At 43.6% G+C, this 20,645-nt stretch overlaps 1 protein-coding gene across 1 annotated transcript in view; it reads right to left on the minus strand.

Annotated features, from left to right (window-relative positions):
- Positions 1-20,645, minus strand: part of LOC118357870 (single-stranded DNA-binding protein 2) — a 141,898-nt gene that overhangs the window by 76,252 nt on the left and 45,001 nt on the right. The window contains exon 2 of the mRNA XM_052478974.1: positions 7,678-7,750. Within this exon, the coding sequence (XP_052334934.1) occupies positions 7,678-7,750 (73 nt within the window). The remainder of the gene's footprint in view (positions 1-7,677; positions 7,751-20,645) is intronic.

Here is a 20,645-nt window from a genome sequence, read left to right on the forward strand (position 1 = left end):
TGGCCCTCCGTCCATTTGACTTTGACACCCCTGGTTTAGAGGGTCTTCACCAGAAGGTAATGGTTATCTGTAGGAGGAAGGTATATGGTGTGTGCAATTAAGCTTGGAATGTAGTGAGTGTAGGGAAAACGATCATATGTGGTAGGCGTTGATAAGGGGAGAGAGTCATGGACTAGTGATAAAGGGGGTCGAGGTCAGGTCAGATCATGTTAAGGGAGAAGGAACAGATTATTGCCCGTATCACTAAGTTTCCTGCCTAGCAATGAAGATACAATGTTTAGCGAGGAGGAGGAGACTCCACCCAAAGTGGGGTACATATACACCACCACTATTGTAAACATGTTTTTGTCAGTTCAGCTGTTCGATCCTTTGGGAAGAATAAACGTGTTTTAAGCTTTCACAGTGTCCGTCGAGTTCTTACTCTGATAATAATAATAAGACACTAACAATATACATACACTACCGTTCAAAAGTTTGGGTCACTTAGAAATGTCCTTGTTTTTGAAAGAAGAGCACATTTTTTGTCTATTAAAATAACATCAAATTGATCAGATAGAGTGTAGACATTGTTAATGTTGTAAATGACTATTGTAGCTGGAAAAGGCAGATTTTTTAATGGAATATCTACATAGGGTAACAGAGGCCCATTATCAGCAACCATCACTCCTGTATTCCAAAGGCATGTTGTGTTAGCTAATCCAAGTTTAGCATTTTAAAAGGCTAATTGATCATTAGAAAGCCCTTTTGCTATTATGTTAGCACAGCTGAAAACTGTTGTCCTGTTAAAGAAGCAATATAACTGTCCTTCTTTAGACTAGTTGAGTATCTGGAGCATCAGCATTTGTGGGTTCGATTACAGGCTCAAAATGGCCAGAAACAAATAACTTTCTTCTGGAACTTGTCAGTATTCTTGTTCTGAGAAATTAAGGCTATTCCATGCAAGAAATTGCCAAGAAACTGAAGATCTTGTACAACGCTTTGTACTACTCCCTTCACAGAACAGCGCAAACTGTACTTTTTCCCTCTTGGACTTTCCTCTTCCATTTTTGTGGTAAATCCATAATTAGTTGGTTGTAATTTTGGGTAGACATTTCCATATATTTTTCTTTGCTGCATGTGTGACATTTCTCCACCAGTGCAATTTATGATACAATTTACAAAGATTATACATTTCTTTAAATAAACTTTTTTTTAATCTATTAGTATATTTGAGTTTAACCAAAATATTTTTTGTATTATTTGTTCTGTTTTTTCAGGTGGATTAAATTGAAATTGTAACCAAATTGAAATTGTAGCTTTTTTTTAACTAGCAATATTAGGTTATTTCCTATTCAAATAACTGAAAGTGTGTGGTTGTAATCTGAATCAAGGGAAAAAGGCCATTATTGAGCATGGGGTGAGACATTGTTATTAATTTGTGAGAGAACCAGTTTGGATTTAAGTATAACTTTTGTATGACTGAAGCCTTTAGTGAGAGGTCTAATGCTTTAATATGTAATCATTTCTACCCTCCGAAATCATATTCATTATAAAAAATAAGCCTGTTTAATTTTGCCTGGTTTGTTATCAGCGAACTTAATGATGGTGTTGGAGTCGTGCTTGGTGAACAGGGAGTACAGGAGAGGGCTAAGCACGCACCCCTGAGGGGCCGCCGTGTTGAGGATCAGTGTGGCAGGTGTATTGTTGCCTACTGCTACCAACAGGGGGAAGCCAGTCAGGAAGTCTAGGATCCAGTTCCAAATGGAGGTGTTTACTCCCAGGGTACTTAGCTTAGTGGTAGTCAATGAACAGCATTCTCACATAGGTGTTCCTTTTGTCCGGGTGGGAAAGGGCAGTGTGGAGTGTGATTGAGATTGCATAATCTGTGGAATTGTTGGGGCGGTATGGGTCTATGGGTCTTGCCAGTTGGTCCATGCGTACAAGTCCTGAGTACATGTCCTGGTAATCCGTCTGGGAATGTTGACCTGTTTAAAGGTCTTGCTCATATCGGCTACGGAGAGCATGATCACACAGTTGTCCAGAACAGCTGGTGCTCTCATACATGCTTCAGTGTTGCTTGCCTCAATGCAAGCATAAAAGTAATTTAGCCCGTCTGGTAGGCTCAAGTCAGTGTGCAGCTCACGGTTGGGAATCCCTTTGTAACCCATAATAGTCACCCGACGAGTGTCAGAGCCGGTGTAGTAGGATTCAATCTTAGTCCTGTATTGACGCTTTGCCTGTTTGATGGTTTGTCTGAGGGCATAGTGGGATTTATTATAACCAGTGAAGCCAGCAGGACAGGGGTCTTCTGTGCGTTTACTTGATCAATAATATCAAAAAGACGGCGAATGTTATCAGAAGAGTATCTGTCTCTAATAAATCCAGTTTGGTCCGCTTTTATTATTTTGGGAAGAAGAGTGTTTAGTCTTTTGGCGAGCAATTTGGTAATTATTTTATAGTCGAAATCCAACAAGCTTCTGGGCCGGAAGCACAAGCAGGACATTACAGTGTCCGTTTTGAGCAACACTGTAATGCGGAGTTGTGTGCATCGAGTCTGGGAGAACTCCGTTTTTGCAAAAATCCTCCAGCATTGGCATGAAGATAGGGCTGAGCTGGGGCTAAAAATTTTTGTAGAACTCTCTGGGGAATCCATCTGGACCTGGGGACTTATTAGGTGGCATGGAGGTAATTGCCTCCAGGATCTCCTCAGGAGTGAAGGGGGTGTTGAGATCTTCTTGGTCGGTCTCTGATAGTTTAGTTAGCGAGATTCCCTCTAGGAAAGAGTGGAGTTCTGCCTCCGTGTGTTTTCTCTCAGAGGTATATAGTTTACAGTAAAAATCATGAAAAGTTAAATTGATCTTTTTTTGGGTCATATATGACCTCGTCCTCTGCTGTTCGTATAGCCATAATTGTACGCTCTGACTGCTCCTTTTTTAATTGGTAAGCAAGCAATCTACTGGGCCTATTGCTATACTCATGGTATTTCTGTTTAGTAAAGAAGACTTATTTTTTTATATCCCGAGTGTAGTCCAAATTCAGTTTAGCTTTGGCTGGTGACTCCAGGAGGTGCTTTCTGGGGATTGTTTATGTATTTTTTCACAGCATTCCAGCACCCTCTCTAGCCTGTGTGCTTCCATTGCTTTTTTCTTAGAGGAAGCATATGCAATTAGATGACCTCTTAGTGTGGCTTTAGCAGCCTCCCACATTGTGGCCGGAGAAACAGGAGAATATTTGTTGTCTTGTGTGTAGTTGTCTATCCATGTAGTTACCAATGTATGGAACGCTTTGTTTGATAGCATGGAGGTGTTGAATTTCCAGCTCTTTGACCTCGGGATGTTTTTGCAGAGGTCAAAGCGGAGGTGGACAAAGGCGTGATCTGAAAGTGCTATGGGTCCGATTGTACATGTGGCTGAATTTATGAAACTCTTTGGGATAAAAATGTAATCTATACGGGAGTAGGTGCTATGGACATTAGAGTAGGATGTATAGTCCATAGATGAGCTATTATTCTCTCTCCAGATATCTATCAGTCCCATATCTTTAGTAAGAGAGTTCAACATCTTTGCAGATCTAGGATTTGTGGTGGGGACTTGAGATGATTTGTCTAGGGTTGGGTTAAGGGTACAATTAAAATCTCCGGCCACCACGCCAAAGGAAACACAATGCTCATTGAACAGGGTTATCATTTTTGACATGAAGGCAGGAGTATCTGTGTTAGGGGCGTATATGTTTAATAGAGTAATTGGTTGACCATATAGTGACCCAGTTAGCAAAATAAATCTCCCCTCCGGATCAGATATGTTTTTGTCAATTATGAATGGAACATTTTTATGGATAAGTATGGCTGTGCCTCTACTGTTTGATTTGAAAGATGAGAAATACACCTGTCCTACCCAAGCTCTGCGGAGTTTGGCATGTTCAGCATCACAGAGGTGTGTCTCTTGTAATAGCGCAATGTCTGCTTTTTCCTTTTTTAGAGCACATAGTATCTTTCTCCATTTTATTGCATGCCCTAGACCATGGCAGTTCCATGTCAATAGATTTAAGGTACTAGTCATAGTCATCGAACAGTAATCAAACGTTAGTGCAAGTCATCGCTGGGTAAAAGTGGATAGTAGTTACAGCTGCGTTCACATAAAAGGAAAATAAAAGGTGTACATAAAATAACTGACCACCCCAGCCGAGTTCCCAAACAACTCGACACATCCCGTTGGATCTATTACCCCCCCGCTCAGTCCCCCCCCAAAAAAACGGGAACAGTTAGCAACGCACAACGTCTCCCCCTCCCCACCAAAGAAATGCCTCATCCTCTCCACCCCGCACTGAGTAAATGACACAGTAGCCCCCGTCCGGACCACACTAAAAGAGGGAGAAAATAAAATCAATAGCCCAGCCTACATATACCTCCCCCAAGGGACATAGGGACCCACAAGTAATAATAGCAACAAACAAACAGGGAAATGAAAGTAGGCTGAAACATTAGTAGGCCTCGGTTAGGCTATAGAGCCTTTCCCTCAGCTAAAGGAAAATAAGTATAAATTGGACGGCTATAATGACATTTAGCGGGGCGGGTGGGTCTTTGGATATCGGCTATATGTTGTCTTACCTCCTTTAGTAATAGCATTAATCACATTTAGTCATTGGTCCTTTTCTCATTGACCAGGATTGTCTTTCAAAAAACGTTTTGCCTCTTCGGGAGTTTTGAAGTGTCGCAAGGCTCCTTGGTGAAGAATCCTGAGCTCGTTTGGGTATTTGAATCCCCTGAAGATGCCTCGGTCAATTGAGTATTTCTTCACCTCGCCAAACTCTCGGCGCTTTCGGCGTATTCCAGCTGGCAGGTCCTGGTGTAAAGTGACTTTGGCGTTTCCCACTGTGATGGTGTTGTTTTTCGCCGCCTGTAGGACTCGTTCCTTGTCGGTGAATCTCAGGAAACTTATGGTGATTGGGTGCGGTGGTTGTCTGGCTGCTGGTGGGGGCCTCAGTGCTCGGTGAGCTCTCTCGAGTTCTATGCACCTGTCGGTGGACAGGTGGAGCCACTCGGGAAGTTTGTCTTGCAGGTAGCGGATCAGTGGCATGTGTTCCTCTTCTTTTTCGCCCAGATTGAATAGAACACAATTATTCCTTCGCCCCCTGTTTTCCAGGTCCTCTGTTTTCTCTTCCAGATGCTCAATTTTCTTTTTAGCATATGCTATTGTTTCCATGGCATCTGTCAATAAGTTTTCCATGGGTAGGATTCGCCCCTCTGCCTCGTCCAGACGCCCTGCGTTTATGGTTATCTTGTTGTTGATGTCAGGCAAAGCGTTTTCCAGGATTGTCACCTTGCCCCCTATCGCACTGAGCTGAGAATTAATGGCATATAATTTAGTGTTTAGTTCTATACGTTGGGATCTCAACTCAGAAAGGATGTCTTCGACAGAGTGCGAGGTTGGCATTCGTTGGGCCTCAGGGGAGAGCGGGTCCTCTTGCTCCTGGCTAATGGTGCTAGTTTTTTCTGAAGCTAGCTTCTTCTTGGAGGCTTTTTCCGTCGCTAATGCTCGAGTCCGGGTAAAAATGTCACCTGTAGTGTCGCCTTTTGTAGCCGCCATGACTTTTTCTTACTAAAGCTAAATGAGTTTGAACTTGGAGTGGAGGTAAGATTAGGAATTGGAAACTACTTGTGCGGAGCTCTTATTTCATGCGGCCATCTCGTTCAAGGGTCCCGTGATCCCCCCCATTGTATCATATTAAAGTGCTGGAGCACAGAGACAATACTTTTGGAGCTCACTGTAATTGCATAATTGAGCTGTGTGTGTATGTGTGTACTATCAACCTTACAGAGCACAGAGCCCATTATTAGTTGTGTGTCCGTGGGACTGTTCCATATGGACATGCACCAGCCTGAGAGGTGAACCCTCTTACACCCCTGTGTTTGCCCCATCACTATGTTTCCTTTCACTCGGTCACTCTCGCTTTTTTCAGAACTTAGCATAACACAAGGTCAACGCAAGCAGTGATATCATCCTCTGGGCTAAACCTTATTTATGGTCACTCACACATGCACAACACACACACCAGAGAAGACTTGTGAGAGGAGCTATAGGAGGATGGGCTCATTGTAATGGTAGGAATGAAATAAATGGAACGGTATCAAACACATCAAACATATGGAAATCACATTTTTGACTTCATTCCATTCCAGCCATTACAATGAGCCCGTCCTCCAATAGCTCCTCCCACCAGCCTCCTCTGACACACACACACACACACACACACACACACACACACACACACACACACACACACACACACACACACACACACACACACACACACACACACACTGTTAAACCATGTGACTGAGCGACGGTGGAGAGTGGCTGTCTGAGGAAACTACACAATGGGGCAACTGTCTTGGTATTGTTTAGGCTGGCTCTGGGAGTGATATCACTCGGCATTAGAAGGTTTTCATGACTGCAGCCTAATCAGAGTTCATCAAAGTCAATGTTTTATCAACCGTGAACACAGCAGGAGAAGCGGTTTGGATTTGGCCCTGAGGTTGGGTTGGGTCTCAGGGATTGCATGCCAAATAGCAACCTATTCACTGGTTTGGGTATAGGGCCTATTCAGGCCCTACACCCAAACAAGAGCACTGCGTTCATCCACCTCTGGCCTGCTCGCCTCCCTACCACTGAGGAAGTACAGTTCCCGCTCAGCCCAGTCAAAACTGTTCGCTGCTCTGGCCCCCCAATGGTGGAACAAACTCCCTCACGACGCCAGGACAGCGGAGTCAATCACCACCTTCCGGAGACACCTGAAACCCCACCTCTTTAAGGAATACCTAGGATAGGATAAAGTAATCCTTCTCACCCCCCTTAAAAGATTTAGATGCACTATTGTAAAGTGGCTGTTCCACTGGATGTCATAAGGTGAATGCACCAATTTGTAAGTCGCTCTGGATAAGAGCGTCTGCTAAATGACTTAAATGTAAATGTAAATGGTCAAAATGAGTGCACTAAATAGGGAATAGGGTTCCACTCGGGAACTAGTTTGGAGGTGTCAACAGATGTGTGGTAATCACAGCTCTGTGTAGATAACCTGTCTTTACAACCATGTTCCTCTACTTCAGTAGGAACTATGGTAGTGGGGGAAGGAGGGATGGCTGTGTTTATATACATCCCTGTCTCAACTAATGCTCTCAGTTCCCACACTCAAACCCTCTCCTTTCCTCTCCCCCATCTCCGGAAGACAGACAGAGTGATATGACATGGATGCCAGAGAGGAAAGAGTGTGTGTGCGTGCATGTGAGGAGGGAGGAAGTGGGAGAGTGGAGCCAGCTGATGCATCTGCATCCTCTATCCCTTTTCTTTATTTCTTTTGCATTTTAATTTACAGTGATTTAGAGAAGTATACTGGCTTCAACTTCCAAACCTCTTTACCTTAACAGAGAGAGAGAGAGAGAGAGAGAGAGAGAGAGAGAGAGAGAGAGAGATGCCAGTGTAAGCTGTCAGCTAGGTGGTGTATCGTAACTCTCTGTGCTGATCTCAGTAAATGGAGGCTAAATGCTGAACCACCTGCCGCCCTGCATGCTCTGCCAGCTCAGCACTGCTCTCCACACTAATTAAATTAACCACACACACACACACACTGCCCTGCCTTACAGGAAGCTGCATAGGAGGGAGAATCAGCCCTGTTGTGGGACACACACATACACACACTTACCTCTGAGAGGAAGGTCTGTGCTGACTTCTGTGCCCCTACGTGCAGCAGGTACTCATACACATAGAGAGCTAACCTGCACAGAGAAACACAGGGACGACATCATGTTAGTAGGATGATCACTGGACTAGAGTAGTGTAGCCTCACTAGGCTACGTGATTGCCTGGATGCTACAATTTGACCTCTCCTGTCCAATTTCAACCATGACAGCTTTGGGTCATATGAGACACAGCCAATGAGAAGGCTTCTATATATGTTAAAGTTGAAAACAGCATGCTGGGATGAGTTGGCATCGAGGGAACACACTGTAAATGCCTCTGTTTTACCCCAGGCACTCTATACCACCCAAAAAAACAGACTTTTTCTTACGCTGGAAAATCCTTTCACAATTGATTCATTCATCAATGAATGAATTAGAGCTGCTTTGTTGATCAAACTAACTTGGAGTGCTGGCCGACGGGCAGGCGGTCTACCCGATACACAGACACAAGACATCCGATGATCAGGTCAGGGATCAATGCCGTATCAGTCAGTCTCTTAACAGTACAATCCAGGCCTGGCTGGGTCTGGGGGTTCTAGAACCATAGAAACATGGACACAGTGTAGTCTAGAGGCTAATGGATCATTACAAGACAACATTAAACAATGATGTCCAAGACATTGTCGACTGTCCTCTCAATTACATGTCATTAGAAAATGTAATGGACATTACATTAGTACATGGAATGGCCCTGATGTAGGCCAGGTAGATAAGAGGGTAGCATCACTGTCAAGCATCAATAATGCAAACATCACCCAAACAAAAGGTTACATGGATGGGTCTGCAATTTGTGAATGCTTTGCTCTGGCACATTATAACTAGTACATAGGGCCCTCAAACTCAACTCTGGACCTCCAAGCCAGTTCCACTGCGTTTTTTCATTGCTCCTCTCTAATCAGGAACTGATTTAGACCTGAGACACCAGGTGGGTACAATTAATTATCAGGTAGAACATAAAAGCAGCAGGCTCCGGACCTCGTAGGGTAACAGTTGAATAGCCCTGGTATAGGGGATAGAGGACATGAGGTGATGTGTGTGGGTGGGTATGTGTTAGAAGTGTACTGCAGTCAAACAGAACTTGAAATCACCAAAATACTCCAGAGTATGAACTAATCAGAGTGGCTGCGGATCCGACTTCCTCTTCCCGACAACTAAAGGTCCAAAGTTTCTGCTCATGTGCAGGATGTGCAGTCGCTGCTCCACTGTTTCGGCTGCTCAGAGAACAGGCTACTGTGGTGAATGGTGCTCCTTTAATAAAGTTACATCAAATTTGAATCAGTGTCTGCAAGAACACAATGATAGTATTCTACATGACATAACCGAATATAATAGTATATTATAACGTTACTGTAAGAAAAAACAGTTTCTTATGAGATTTTAGGATGATTGTGCAAATGTTTGCATTTTTCTTTGATGTGGCCAAAACGACACAGCAAGAACCAGTAGACAAAATATGTACTTTTATTGAAACTAAAGACAGGTGGTGAGGGTAGGATAGTTTGAAAGAGCAGCAGGTCACTGTCTGTCTACATCCCAAATGGCACCCCATTTCCTTAATAATGCACTACTTTTGACCAGAGCCCTGTAGGCCCTGGTTAAAAGTAGTGCACTATAATGGTCATAGGATGCCATTCTCTCGCATCCTTTGTCTGTTCCCAGAGGCCCCTCAGCGGACCCAGCCAAGCAGCGTAGCCGCTCCTCATTCCAGACTTAAGTCTCAGACTGAGATAAAAATAAACCTCCAGACGCCACTCGTCTACCTGTCTGAAGATGATGGACTGCACACCTCTCCAGGCTCCACGCACCTGACTCTCTCTCTCCCTCTTTCCCTCGCTCTCTCTCTCTTTACCTCGGTCTCTCTCCGACTCTCCATCTCTCTTGTTTTTCTTGTGTGTAATGAAGGGATGTAACACTGGGGCTGCGGGTGGGGGTGTGGTGTTTAACCACAGAGAAGACAGAGCATTTCACAAGGACAAGGTTAACGGAACAATGAGCGGCTTGACAAAACTCTTGACACCTTCCACGCCGGTCCATGTTCTTAGAGCTGCGTTTCCTCCCTCTTCATCTTGGGACTGACTCTCCCTCTCTCTGTGTCTGTCTGTACAGTATCACTCTCTCTGTGTCTGTCTGTACAATATCACTCTCTCTGTGTCTGTCTGTACAATATCACTCTCTCTGTGTCTGTCTGTACAATATCACTCTCTCTGTGTCTGTCTGTACAATATCACTCTCTCTGTGTCTGTCTGTACAATATCACTCTCTCTGTGTCTGTCTGTACAATATCACTCTCTCTGTGTCTGTCTGTACAATATCACTCTCTCTGTGTCTGTCTGTACAATATCACTCTCTCTGTGTCTGTCTGTACAATATCACTCTCTCTGTGTCTGTCTGTACAATATCACTCTCTCTGTGTCTGTCTGTACAATATCACTCTCTCTGTGTCTGTCTGTACAATATCACTCCCTCTGTGTCTGTCTGTACAATATCACTCTCTGTGTCTGTCTGTGTCTGTCTGTACAATATCACTCTCTCTGTGTCTGTCTGTACAATATCACTCTCTCTGTGTCTGTCTGTACAATATCACTCTCTCTGTGTCTGTCTGTACAATATCACTCTCTGTCTGTGTCTGTCTGTACAATATCACTCTCTCTGTGTCTGTCTGTACAATATCACTCTCTCTGTTTCTGTCTGTACAATATCACTCACTCTCTCTGTGTCTGTCTGTACAATATCACTCTCTCTGTGTCTGTCTGTACAATATCACTCTCTCTGTCTGTCTGTATGTCTGTACAATATCACTCTCTCTGTGTCTGTCTGTACAATATCACTCTCTCTGTTTCTGTCTGTACAATACCACTCTCTCTGTGTCTGTCTGTACAATATCACTCTCTCTGTGTCTGTCTGTACAATACCACTCTCTCTGTGTATGTCTGTACAATATCACTCTCTCTGTCTGTCTGTACAATATCACTCTCTCTGTGTCTGTCTGTACAGTATCACTCTCTCTGTGTCTGTCTGTACAATATCACTCTCTCTGTCTGTCTGTACAATATCACTCTCTCTGTCTGTCTGTACAATATCACTCTCTCTGTCTGTCTGTACAATATCACTCTCTCTGTGTCTGTCTGTACAATATCACTCTCTCTGTCTGTCTGTACAATATCACTCTCTCTGTGTATGTCTGTACAATATCACTCTCTCTGTCTGTCTGTACAATATCACTCTCTCTGTGTCTGTCTGTACAATATCACTCTCTCTGTGTCTGTCTGTACAATATCACTCTCTCTGTGTCTGTCTGTACAATATCACTCTCTCTGTGTCTGTCTGTACAATATCACTCTCTCTGTCTGTCTGTACAATATCACTCTCTCTGTCTGTCTGTACAATATCACTCTCTCTGTGTCTGTCTGTACAATATCACTCTCTCTGTGTCTGTCTGTACAATATCACTCTCTCTGTGTCTGTCTGTACAATATCACTCTCTCTGTGTCTGTCTGTACAATATCACTCTCTCTGTCTGTCTGTACAATATCACTCTCTCTGTCTGTCTGTACAATATCACTCTCTCTGTCTGTCTGTACAATATCACTCTCTCTGTGTCTGTCTGTACAATATCACTCTCTCTGTGTCTGTCTGTACAATATCACTCTCTCTGTGTCTGTCTGTACAATATCACTCTCTCTGTCTGTCTGTACAATATCACTCTCTCTGTCTGTCTGTACAATATCACTCTCTCTGTCTGTCTGTACAATATCACTCTCTCTGTCTGTCTGTACAATATCACTCTCTCTGTGTCTGTCTGTACAATATCACTCTCTCTGTGTCTGTCTGTACAATATCACTCTCTCTGTGTCTGTCTGTACAATATCACTCTCTCTGTGTCTGTCTGTACAATATCACTCTCTCTGTCTGTCTGTACAATATCACTCTCTCTGTCTGTCTGTACAATATCACTCTCTCTGTCTGTCTGTACAATATCACTCTCTCTGTCTGTCTGTACAATATCACTCTCTCTGTGTCTGTCTGTACAATATCACTCTCTCTGTCTGTCTGTACAATATCACTCTCTCTGTGTCGTGTCTGTCTGTACAATATCACTCTCTGTCTGTCTGTCTGTACAATATCACTCTCTCTGTGTCTGTCTGTACAATATCACTCTGTGTCTGTCTGTGTCTGTCTGTACAATATCACTCTCTCTGTCTGTCTGTACAATATCACTCTCTCTGTCTGTCTGTACAATATCACTCTCTCTGTGTGTCTGTACAATATCACTCTCTCTGTGTCTGTCTGTACAATATCACTCTCTCTGTGTACTGTCTGTCTGTACAATAATATGTCTGTACAATATCACTCTCTGTCTGTCTGTACAATATCACTCTCTCTGTCTGTCTGTACAATATCACTCTCTCTGTGTCTGTCTGTACAATATCACTCTCTCTGTGTCTGTCTGTACAATATCACTCTGTCTGTCTGTACAATATCTGTCTGTCTGTACAATATCACTCTCTCTGTGTCTGTCTGTACAATATCACTCTCTCTGTCTGTCTGTACAATATCACTCTCTCTGTGTCTGTCTGTACAATATCACTCTCTCTGTGTCTGTCTGTACAATATCACTCTCTCTGTGTCTGTCTGTACAATATCACTCTCTCTGTGTCTGTCTGTACAATATCACTCTCTCTGTCTGTCTGTACAATATCACTCTCTCTGTCTGTCTGTACAATATCACTCTCTCTGTGTCTGTCTGTACAATATCACTCTCTCTGTGTCTGTCTGTACAATATCACTCTCTCTGTCTGTCTGTACAATATCACTCTCTCTGTCTGTCTGTACAATATCACTCTCTCTGTCTGTCTGTACAATATCACTCTCTCTGTGTCTGTCTGTACAATATCACTCTCTCTGTGTCTGTCTGTACAATATCACTCTCTCTGTGTCTGTCTGTACAATATCACTCTCTCTGTGTCTGTCTGTACAATAGCACTCTGTGTCTGTCTCTGTGTCTGTCTGTACAATATCACTCTCTCTGTCTGTCTGTACAATATCACTCTCTCTGTCTGTCTGTACAATATCACTCTCTCTGTCTGTCTGTACAATATCACTCTCTCTGTGTCTGTCTGTACAATATCACTCTCTCTGTCTGTCTGTACAATATCACTCTCTCTGTGTCTGTCTGTACAATATCACTCTCTCTGTGTCTGTCTGTACAATATCACTCTCTCTGTCTGTCTGTACAATATCACTCTCTCTGTCTGTCTGTACAATATCACTCTCTCTGTGTCTGTCTGTACAATATCACTCTCTCTCTGTCTGTCTGTACAATATCACTCTCTCTGTGTCTGTCTGTACAATATCACTCTCTCTGTGTCTGTCTGTACAATATCACTCTCTCTGTGTCTGTCTGTACAATATCACTCTCTCTGTGTCTGTCTGTACAATATCACTCTCTCTGTCTGTCTGTACAATATCACTCTCTCTGTCTGTCTGTACAATATCACTCTCTCTGTGTCTGTCTGTACAATATCACTCTCTCTGTGTCTGTCTGTACAATATCACTCTCTCTGTGTCTGTCTGTACAATATCTGTGTCTGTCTGTATATCACTCTCTCTGTCTGTCTGTACAATATCACTCTCTCTGTCTGTCTGTACAATATCACTCTCTCTGTGTCTTTCTGTACAATATCACTCTCTCTGTGTCTGACTGTACAATATCACTCTCTCTGTCTGACTGTACAATATCACTCTTCCTGTGTCTGTCTGTACAATATCACTCTCTCTGTGTCTGTCTGTACAATATCACTCTCTCTGTCTGTCTGTACAATATCACTCTCTCTGTCTGTCTGTACAATATCACTCTCTCTGTGTCTGTCTGTACAATATCACTCTCTCTGTGTCTGTCTGTACAATATCACTCTCTCTGTGTGTCTGTCTGTACAATATCACTCTCTCTGTGTCTGTCTGTCTGTGTCTGTCTGTACAATATCACTCTCTCTGTGTCTGTCTGTACAATATCACTCTCTGTGTCTGTCTGTGTCTGTCTGTACAATATCACTCTCTGTGTCTGTCTGTCTGTCTGTACAATATCACTCTCTCTGTGTCTGTCTGTACAATATCACTCTCTCTGTGTCTGTCTGTACAATATCACTCTCTCTGTGTCTGTCTGTACAATATCACTCTCTCTGTGTCTGTCTGTACAATATCACTCTCTCTGTGTCTGTCTGTACAATATCACTCTCTCTGTGTCTGTCTGTACAATATCACTCTCTGTGTCTGTCTGTACAATATCACTCTCTCTGTGTCTGTCTGTACAATATCACTCTCTCTGTGTCTGTCTGTACAATATCACTCTCTCTGTGTCTGTCTGTACAATATCACTCTCTCTGTGTCTGTCTGTACAATATCACTCTCTCTGTCTGTCTGTACAATATCACTCTCTCTGTCTGTCTGTACAATATCACTCTCTCTGTGTCTGTCTGTACAATATCACTCTCTCTGTCTGTCTGTACAATATCACTCTCTGTGTCTGTCTGTACAATATCACTCTCTCTGTGTCTGTCTGTACAATATCACTCTCTCTCTGTGTCTGTCTGTACAATATCACTATCTCTCTGTGTCTGTCTGTACAATATCACTCTCTCTGTGTCTGTCTGTACAATATCACTCTCTGTACAATATCACTCTCTCTGTGTCTGACTGTACAATATCACTCTCTGTCTGTACTGTCTGTCTGTACAATATCACTCTCTCTGTCTGTCTGTACAATATCACTCTCTCTGTCTGTCTGTACAATATCACTCTCTCTGTCTGTCTGTACAATATCACTCTGTGTCTCTGTGTCTGTCTGTACAATATCACTCTCTCTGTGTCTGTACAATATCTGTACAATATCACTCTCTCTGTGTCTGTCTGTACAATATCACTCTCTCTGTGTCTGTCTGTACAATATCACTCTCTGTGTCTGTCTGTACAATATCACTCTCTCTGTGTCTGTCTGTACAATATCACTCTCTCTGTCTGTCTGTACAATATCACTCTCTCTGTGTCTGTCTGTACAATATCACTCTCTCTGTGTCTGTCTGTACAATATCACTCTCTCTGTGTCTGACTGTACAATATCACTCTTTCTGTGTCTGTCTGTACAATAGCACTCTCTGTGTCTGTCTGTACAATATCACTCTCTCTGTGTCTGTCTGTACAATATCACTCTCTCTGTGTCTGTCTGTACAATATCACTCTCTCTGTGTCTGTCTGTACAATATCACTCTCTCTGTGTCTGTCTGTACAATATCACTCTCTCTGTGTCTGACTGTACAATATCACTCTTTCTGTGTCTGTCTGTACAATATCACTCTCTGTGTCTGTCTGTACAATATCACTCTCTCTGTGTCTGTCTGTACAATATCACTCTCTCTGTGTCTGTCTGTACAATATCACTCTCTCTGTGTCTGTCTGTACAATATCACTCTCTGTGTCTGTCTGTACAATATCACTCTCTCTGTCTGTCTGTCTGTCTGTCTGTACAATATCACTCTCTCTGTCTGTACTGTCTGTCTGTACAATATCACTCTCTCTGTGTCTGTCTGTACAATATCACTCTCTCTGTGTCTGTCTGTACAATATCACTCTCTCTGTGTCTGTCTGTACAATATCACTCTCTCTGTGTCTGTCTGTACAATATCACTCTCTCTGTGTCTGTCTGTACAATATCACTCTCTCTGTGTCTGTCTGTACAATATCACTCTCTCTGTCTGTCTGTACAATATCACTCTCTCTGTCTGTCTGTACAATATCACTCTCTCTGTGTCTGTCTGTACAATATCACTCTCTCTGTCTGTCTGTACAATATCACTCTCTCTGTCTGTCTGTACAATATCACTCTCTCTGTGTCTGTCTGTACAATATCACTCTCTCTGTGTCTGTCTGTACAGTATCACTATCTCTGTGTCTGTCTGTACAGTATCACTCTCGCTGTCTGTACAATATCACTCTCTCTGTGTCTGTCTGTACAGTATCACTCTCTCTGTGTCTGTCTGTACAGTATCACTCTCTCTGTGTCTGTCTGTACAATATCACTCTCTCTGTGTCTGTCTGTACAATATCACTCTCTCTCTGTCTGTCTGTACAGTATCACTCTCTCTGTGTCTGTCTGTACAGTATCACTCTCTCTGTGTCTGTCTGTACAATATCACTCTCTCTGTGTCTGTCTGTACAGTATCACTATCTCTGTGTCTGTCTGTACAGTATCACTCTCGCTGTCTGTACAATATCACTCTCTCTGTGTCTGTCTGTACAATATCACTCTCTCTGTGTCTGTCTGTACAATATCACTCTCTCTGTGTCTGTCTGTACAATATCACTCTCTCTGTGTCTGTCTGTACAATATCACTCTCTCTGTGTCTGTCTGTACAGTATCACTCTCTCTGTGTCTGTCTGTACAGTATCACTCTCTCTGTGTCTGTCTGTACAGTATCACTCTCTCTGTGTCTGTCTGTACAGTATCACTCTCTCTGTGTCTGTCTGTACAATATCACTCTCTCTCTGTCTGTCTGTACAGTATCACTCTCTCTGTGTCTGTCTGTACAGTATCACTCTCTCTGTATCTGTCTGTACAATATCACTCTCTCTCTGTCTGTCTGTACAGTATCACTCTCTCTGTGTCTGTCTGTACAGTATCACTCACTCTCTCTTGTCATGTCCCCTTTGAACACTCCCTCTAACACACATTGTCAACCTGTGAAATGTGCTGGGTAATCAATAATACGCTGTGACTTCATCCCTCTGGGAATGGAGGAGGAGGAGAACCAGAGAAATGAAAGATAGAGAGAGAGGAGGAGAACCAAAGAAAGGAGAGATAGAGAGAGAGGAGTAGGAGGAGAACCAAAGAAAGGAGAGATAGAGAGAGAGGAGGAGGAGGAGAACCAAAGAAAGGAGAGATAGAGAGAGAGGAGGAGGAGGAGAACCAAAGAAAGGAGAGATAGAGAGAGAGGAGGAGGAGGAGAACCAAAGAAAGGAGAGATAGAGAGAGAGGAGGAGGAGGAGAACCAAAGAAAGGAGAGATAGAGGAGGAGGAGGAGAACCAAAGAAAGGAGAGATAGAGAGAGAGGAGTAGGTAGTGGAGAAGCGCAAAGTGATAAAAAGAAAGGATAGAGAAGATCAGGAGAGGTGAAGAGGATGAAAAGGTGCTAATTCTCTCTCTCTCTCTCTCTCTCTCTCTCTCTCTCTCTCTCTATATATATATATATATATATATATATATATATATATATATATATATATATATATATATAAAATGACTATAAGAAATCGTATTTTCTATTTTCGGTAGCATTTCCCCTTGCTTTTGAAATTAGCCTATTGAAGATACACTGAAATACAGGTTCTTTCTCTTTGAATACCACAGCAGTTTCACTGTCAATCTACCTCGACCAACTGTGAAGTCAACGATCACCACTTTCATTAATTGCGATGAATATGATATGTGTGTGTGTGTGTGTGTGTGTGTGTGTGTGTGTGTATGAGTATGAGTATGTGTGTGTGTGTGAGAGAGTTTGTGTGTACTTGACCTCCTTCCACTTCATATTCAAGTAGTTTTGTCTTCAGTCACATCTAATTATATTCCTATTTTGATAACATAGCTTCCTCTGAGTCTAAAGTATTAGTACAACAGGAGGCTCAGCAGCCAGGGCCAGGCTAGCTGTAGCTTCATTAAGTCAGGGAGCTGAAATGCTGCTGATTCTCCATTTTCCCTTTGTCACGGAGAGGAGAGGAGCCTGTCTGAAGTTAATCTACTTCACAACATCAGCATATGAGGCCATCAGATCGCTACTAATCAATTTACTGCCACCATGAACACGACCGGAGTTACAAATCAAAACAGACAATGACTTTGGCACTTGATTCTGCCATTAAAGATTAAATGTAAATGGACCAAAAGTCATTATGTTCCTGATATTGCATCAGGACCTGTAATAAAACACATCATTATCCATAAGATATGCTCAATATCAGTACCGGGTCTAAGTGTCAAACAGCCTTGCAGATTTGCAGATAACCTTTGACCCTGACCAGGAAATGAGCTGATTGGAAGTAGTAGAGCAGACAGCGCTGACTGGTGGTGGACAGAGAAACAGAGAGAACAAGTGGCCACAGGGTCAGGGATGCATCGTATGGTAACCTAAACCATCTCAAACAGCAATGCTGTAAGAGGAATTCAATCTAGAGATGGAGAGAGAGTAAGAAACAAAGAAAGAAAGGGATGGAGAGATAGAAACACAGGGAGAGAAATACAAATAAAAGAGAGACAGAGAGATCCCAGTACCACAGCTGGAGTACAGTGGTGGGGGAAATGGAATAGTGACAGATGATATCCTACAGATTAGCAACAAGAGATGAAATGTTCTGATAAGGAGAGGGGTGGGGTGGGGGGGGTAGAGGAAGAGAAGGTAGAGGAATAGAAGAAAGAGAAGATAGAAGAGAAGGTAGACAGGGGTCTGAAGGAGGGGGTTGGTGGGTGAGCCCCACAACTAATCCTCCTGAGGTCTGGAAACATTCACATTCTAATAGTGATGATCTGGCTGAACAAGCACCCAGACTAGCCAAGCACCCAGACTAGCCAAGCACCCAGACTAGCCAAGCACCCAGACTAGTATAGCATCCAGACTAGCCAAGCACCCAGACTAGCCAAGCAACCAGACTAGTATAGCACCCAGACTAACCAAGCATCCAGACTAGCCAAGCACCCAGACTAGCATAGCACTCAGACTAGCCAAGCACCCAGACTAGCATAGCACCCAGACTAACCAAGCATCCAGACTAGCCAAGCACCCAGACTAGCATAGCACTCAGACTAGCCAAGCACCCAGACTAGCATAGCACTCAGACTAGCCAAGCACCCAGACTAGCATAGCACCCAGACTAGCCAAGCATCCAGACTAGCCAAGCACCCAGACGAGCATAGCACTCAGACTAGCCAAGCACCCAGACTAGCATAGCACCCAGACTAGCCAAGCATCCAGACTAGCCAAGCACCCAGACTAGCATAGCACCCAGACTAGCCAAGCATCCAGACTAGCCAAGCACCCAGACTAGCATAGCACCCAGACTAGCCAAGCATCCAGACGAGCCAAGCACCCAGACTAGCCAAGCACCCAGACTAGCATAGCACCCAGACTAGCCAAGCACCCAGACTAGCATAGCACTCAGACTAGCCAAGCACCCAGACTAGCATAGCACTCAGACTAGCCAAGCACCCAGACTAGCATAGCACCCAGACCAGCCAAGCACCCAGACTAACATAGCACACAGACTAGCCAAACACCGAGACTAGCATAGCACCCAGACTAGCATAGCACCCAGACCAGCATATAGCACTCAGACTAGCCAAGCACCCAGACTAGGATAGCACTCAGACTAGCCAAGCACCCAGACTAGCATAGCACCCAGACTAGCATAGCACCCAGACTAGCATAGCACTCAGACTAGCCAAGCACCCCTGCTGTGCCCTCCTTAAGCTAATTAACACAAACCCAAACTGGAACAAGCAGCAGGAAAAAGTAGGCTACCTTTCTCCCGAATACACACTAGAAATACAAATACAGAGACAGAAATTCCGGAAACCTTCAGAAGAAAATATTGGAATTTATATTTCCACGTTAGTCGTAATTTCTCGCCGAGAGTAGTAAGAATGAGAGCGTAAACCTGAGTTAAGACCAGCTCACTGTTTTTAAGTGCATAAGGAATCAAGTCAAAATGTATCTGGCAGGCAAAAACACGAAAATGGGGCTTACATTTCTTTGCAAAATGCTATCCTAAATTGGCTCAACTTTGTTCTCATATCCCTATGAGCCCTGGCCAATAGTAGTGTACTATAGAGGGAATAGAGTGCCATTTGGAACACACATTTAGATAAAGGGATCAGGCTATAACTGAGTGCAAAGCAGTGATGAATGGAGAACAGGACTGAGGATGGAGTATGGCCTGGCCTCTGTGCTCAGCCCAACACTTTCTCTGATTAATCAAAGCAGTGATGAATGGAGAACAGGACTGAGGATGGAGTATGGCCTGGCCTCTGTGCTCAGCCCAACACTTTCTCTGATTAATCAAAGCAGTGATGAATGGAGAACAGGACTGAGGATGGAGTATGGCCTGGCCTCTGTGCTCAGCCCAACACTTTCTCTGATTAATCAAAGCAGTGATGAATGGAGAACAGGACTGAGGATGGAGTATGGCCCAGCCCAACACTTTCTCTGATTAATCAAAGCAGTGATGAATGGAGAACAGGACTGAGGATGGAGTATGGCCTGGCCTCTGTGCTCAGCCCAACACTTTCTCTGATTAATCAAAGCAGTGATGAATGGAGAACAGGACTGAGGATGGAGTATGGCCTGGCCTCTGTGCTCAGCCCAACACTTTCTCTGATTAATCAAAGCAGTGATGAATGGAGAACAGGACTGAGGATGGAGTATGGCCTGGCCTCTGTGCTCAGCCCAACACTTTCTCTGATTAATCAAAGCAGTGATGAATGGAGAACAGGACTGAGGATGGAGTATGGCCTGGCCTCTGTGCTCAGCCCAACACCTTCTCTGATTAATCAAAGCAGTGATGAATGGAGAACAGGACTGAGGATGGAGTATGGCCTGGCCTCTGTGCTCAGCCCAACACTTTCTCTGATTAATCAAAGCAGTGATGAATGGAGAACAGGACTGAGGATGGAGTATGGCCTGGACTCTGTGCTCAGCCCAACACTTTCTCTGATTAATCAAAGCAGTGATGAATGGAGAACAGGACTGAGGATGGAGTATGGCCTGGCCTCTGTGCTCAGCCCAACACCTTCTCTGATTAATCAAAGCAGTGATGAATGGAGAACAGGACTGAGGATGGAGTATGGCCTGGCCTCTGTGCTCAGCCCAACACTTTCTCTGATTAATCAAAG

This window comes from Oncorhynchus keta, chromosome 25 (genome assembly GCF_023373465.1).
Source record: "Oncorhynchus keta strain PuntledgeMale-10-30-2019 chromosome 25, Oket_V2, whole genome shotgun sequence".
Lineage (NCBI taxonomy): Eukaryota > Metazoa > Chordata > Actinopteri > Salmoniformes > Salmonidae > Oncorhynchus > Oncorhynchus keta.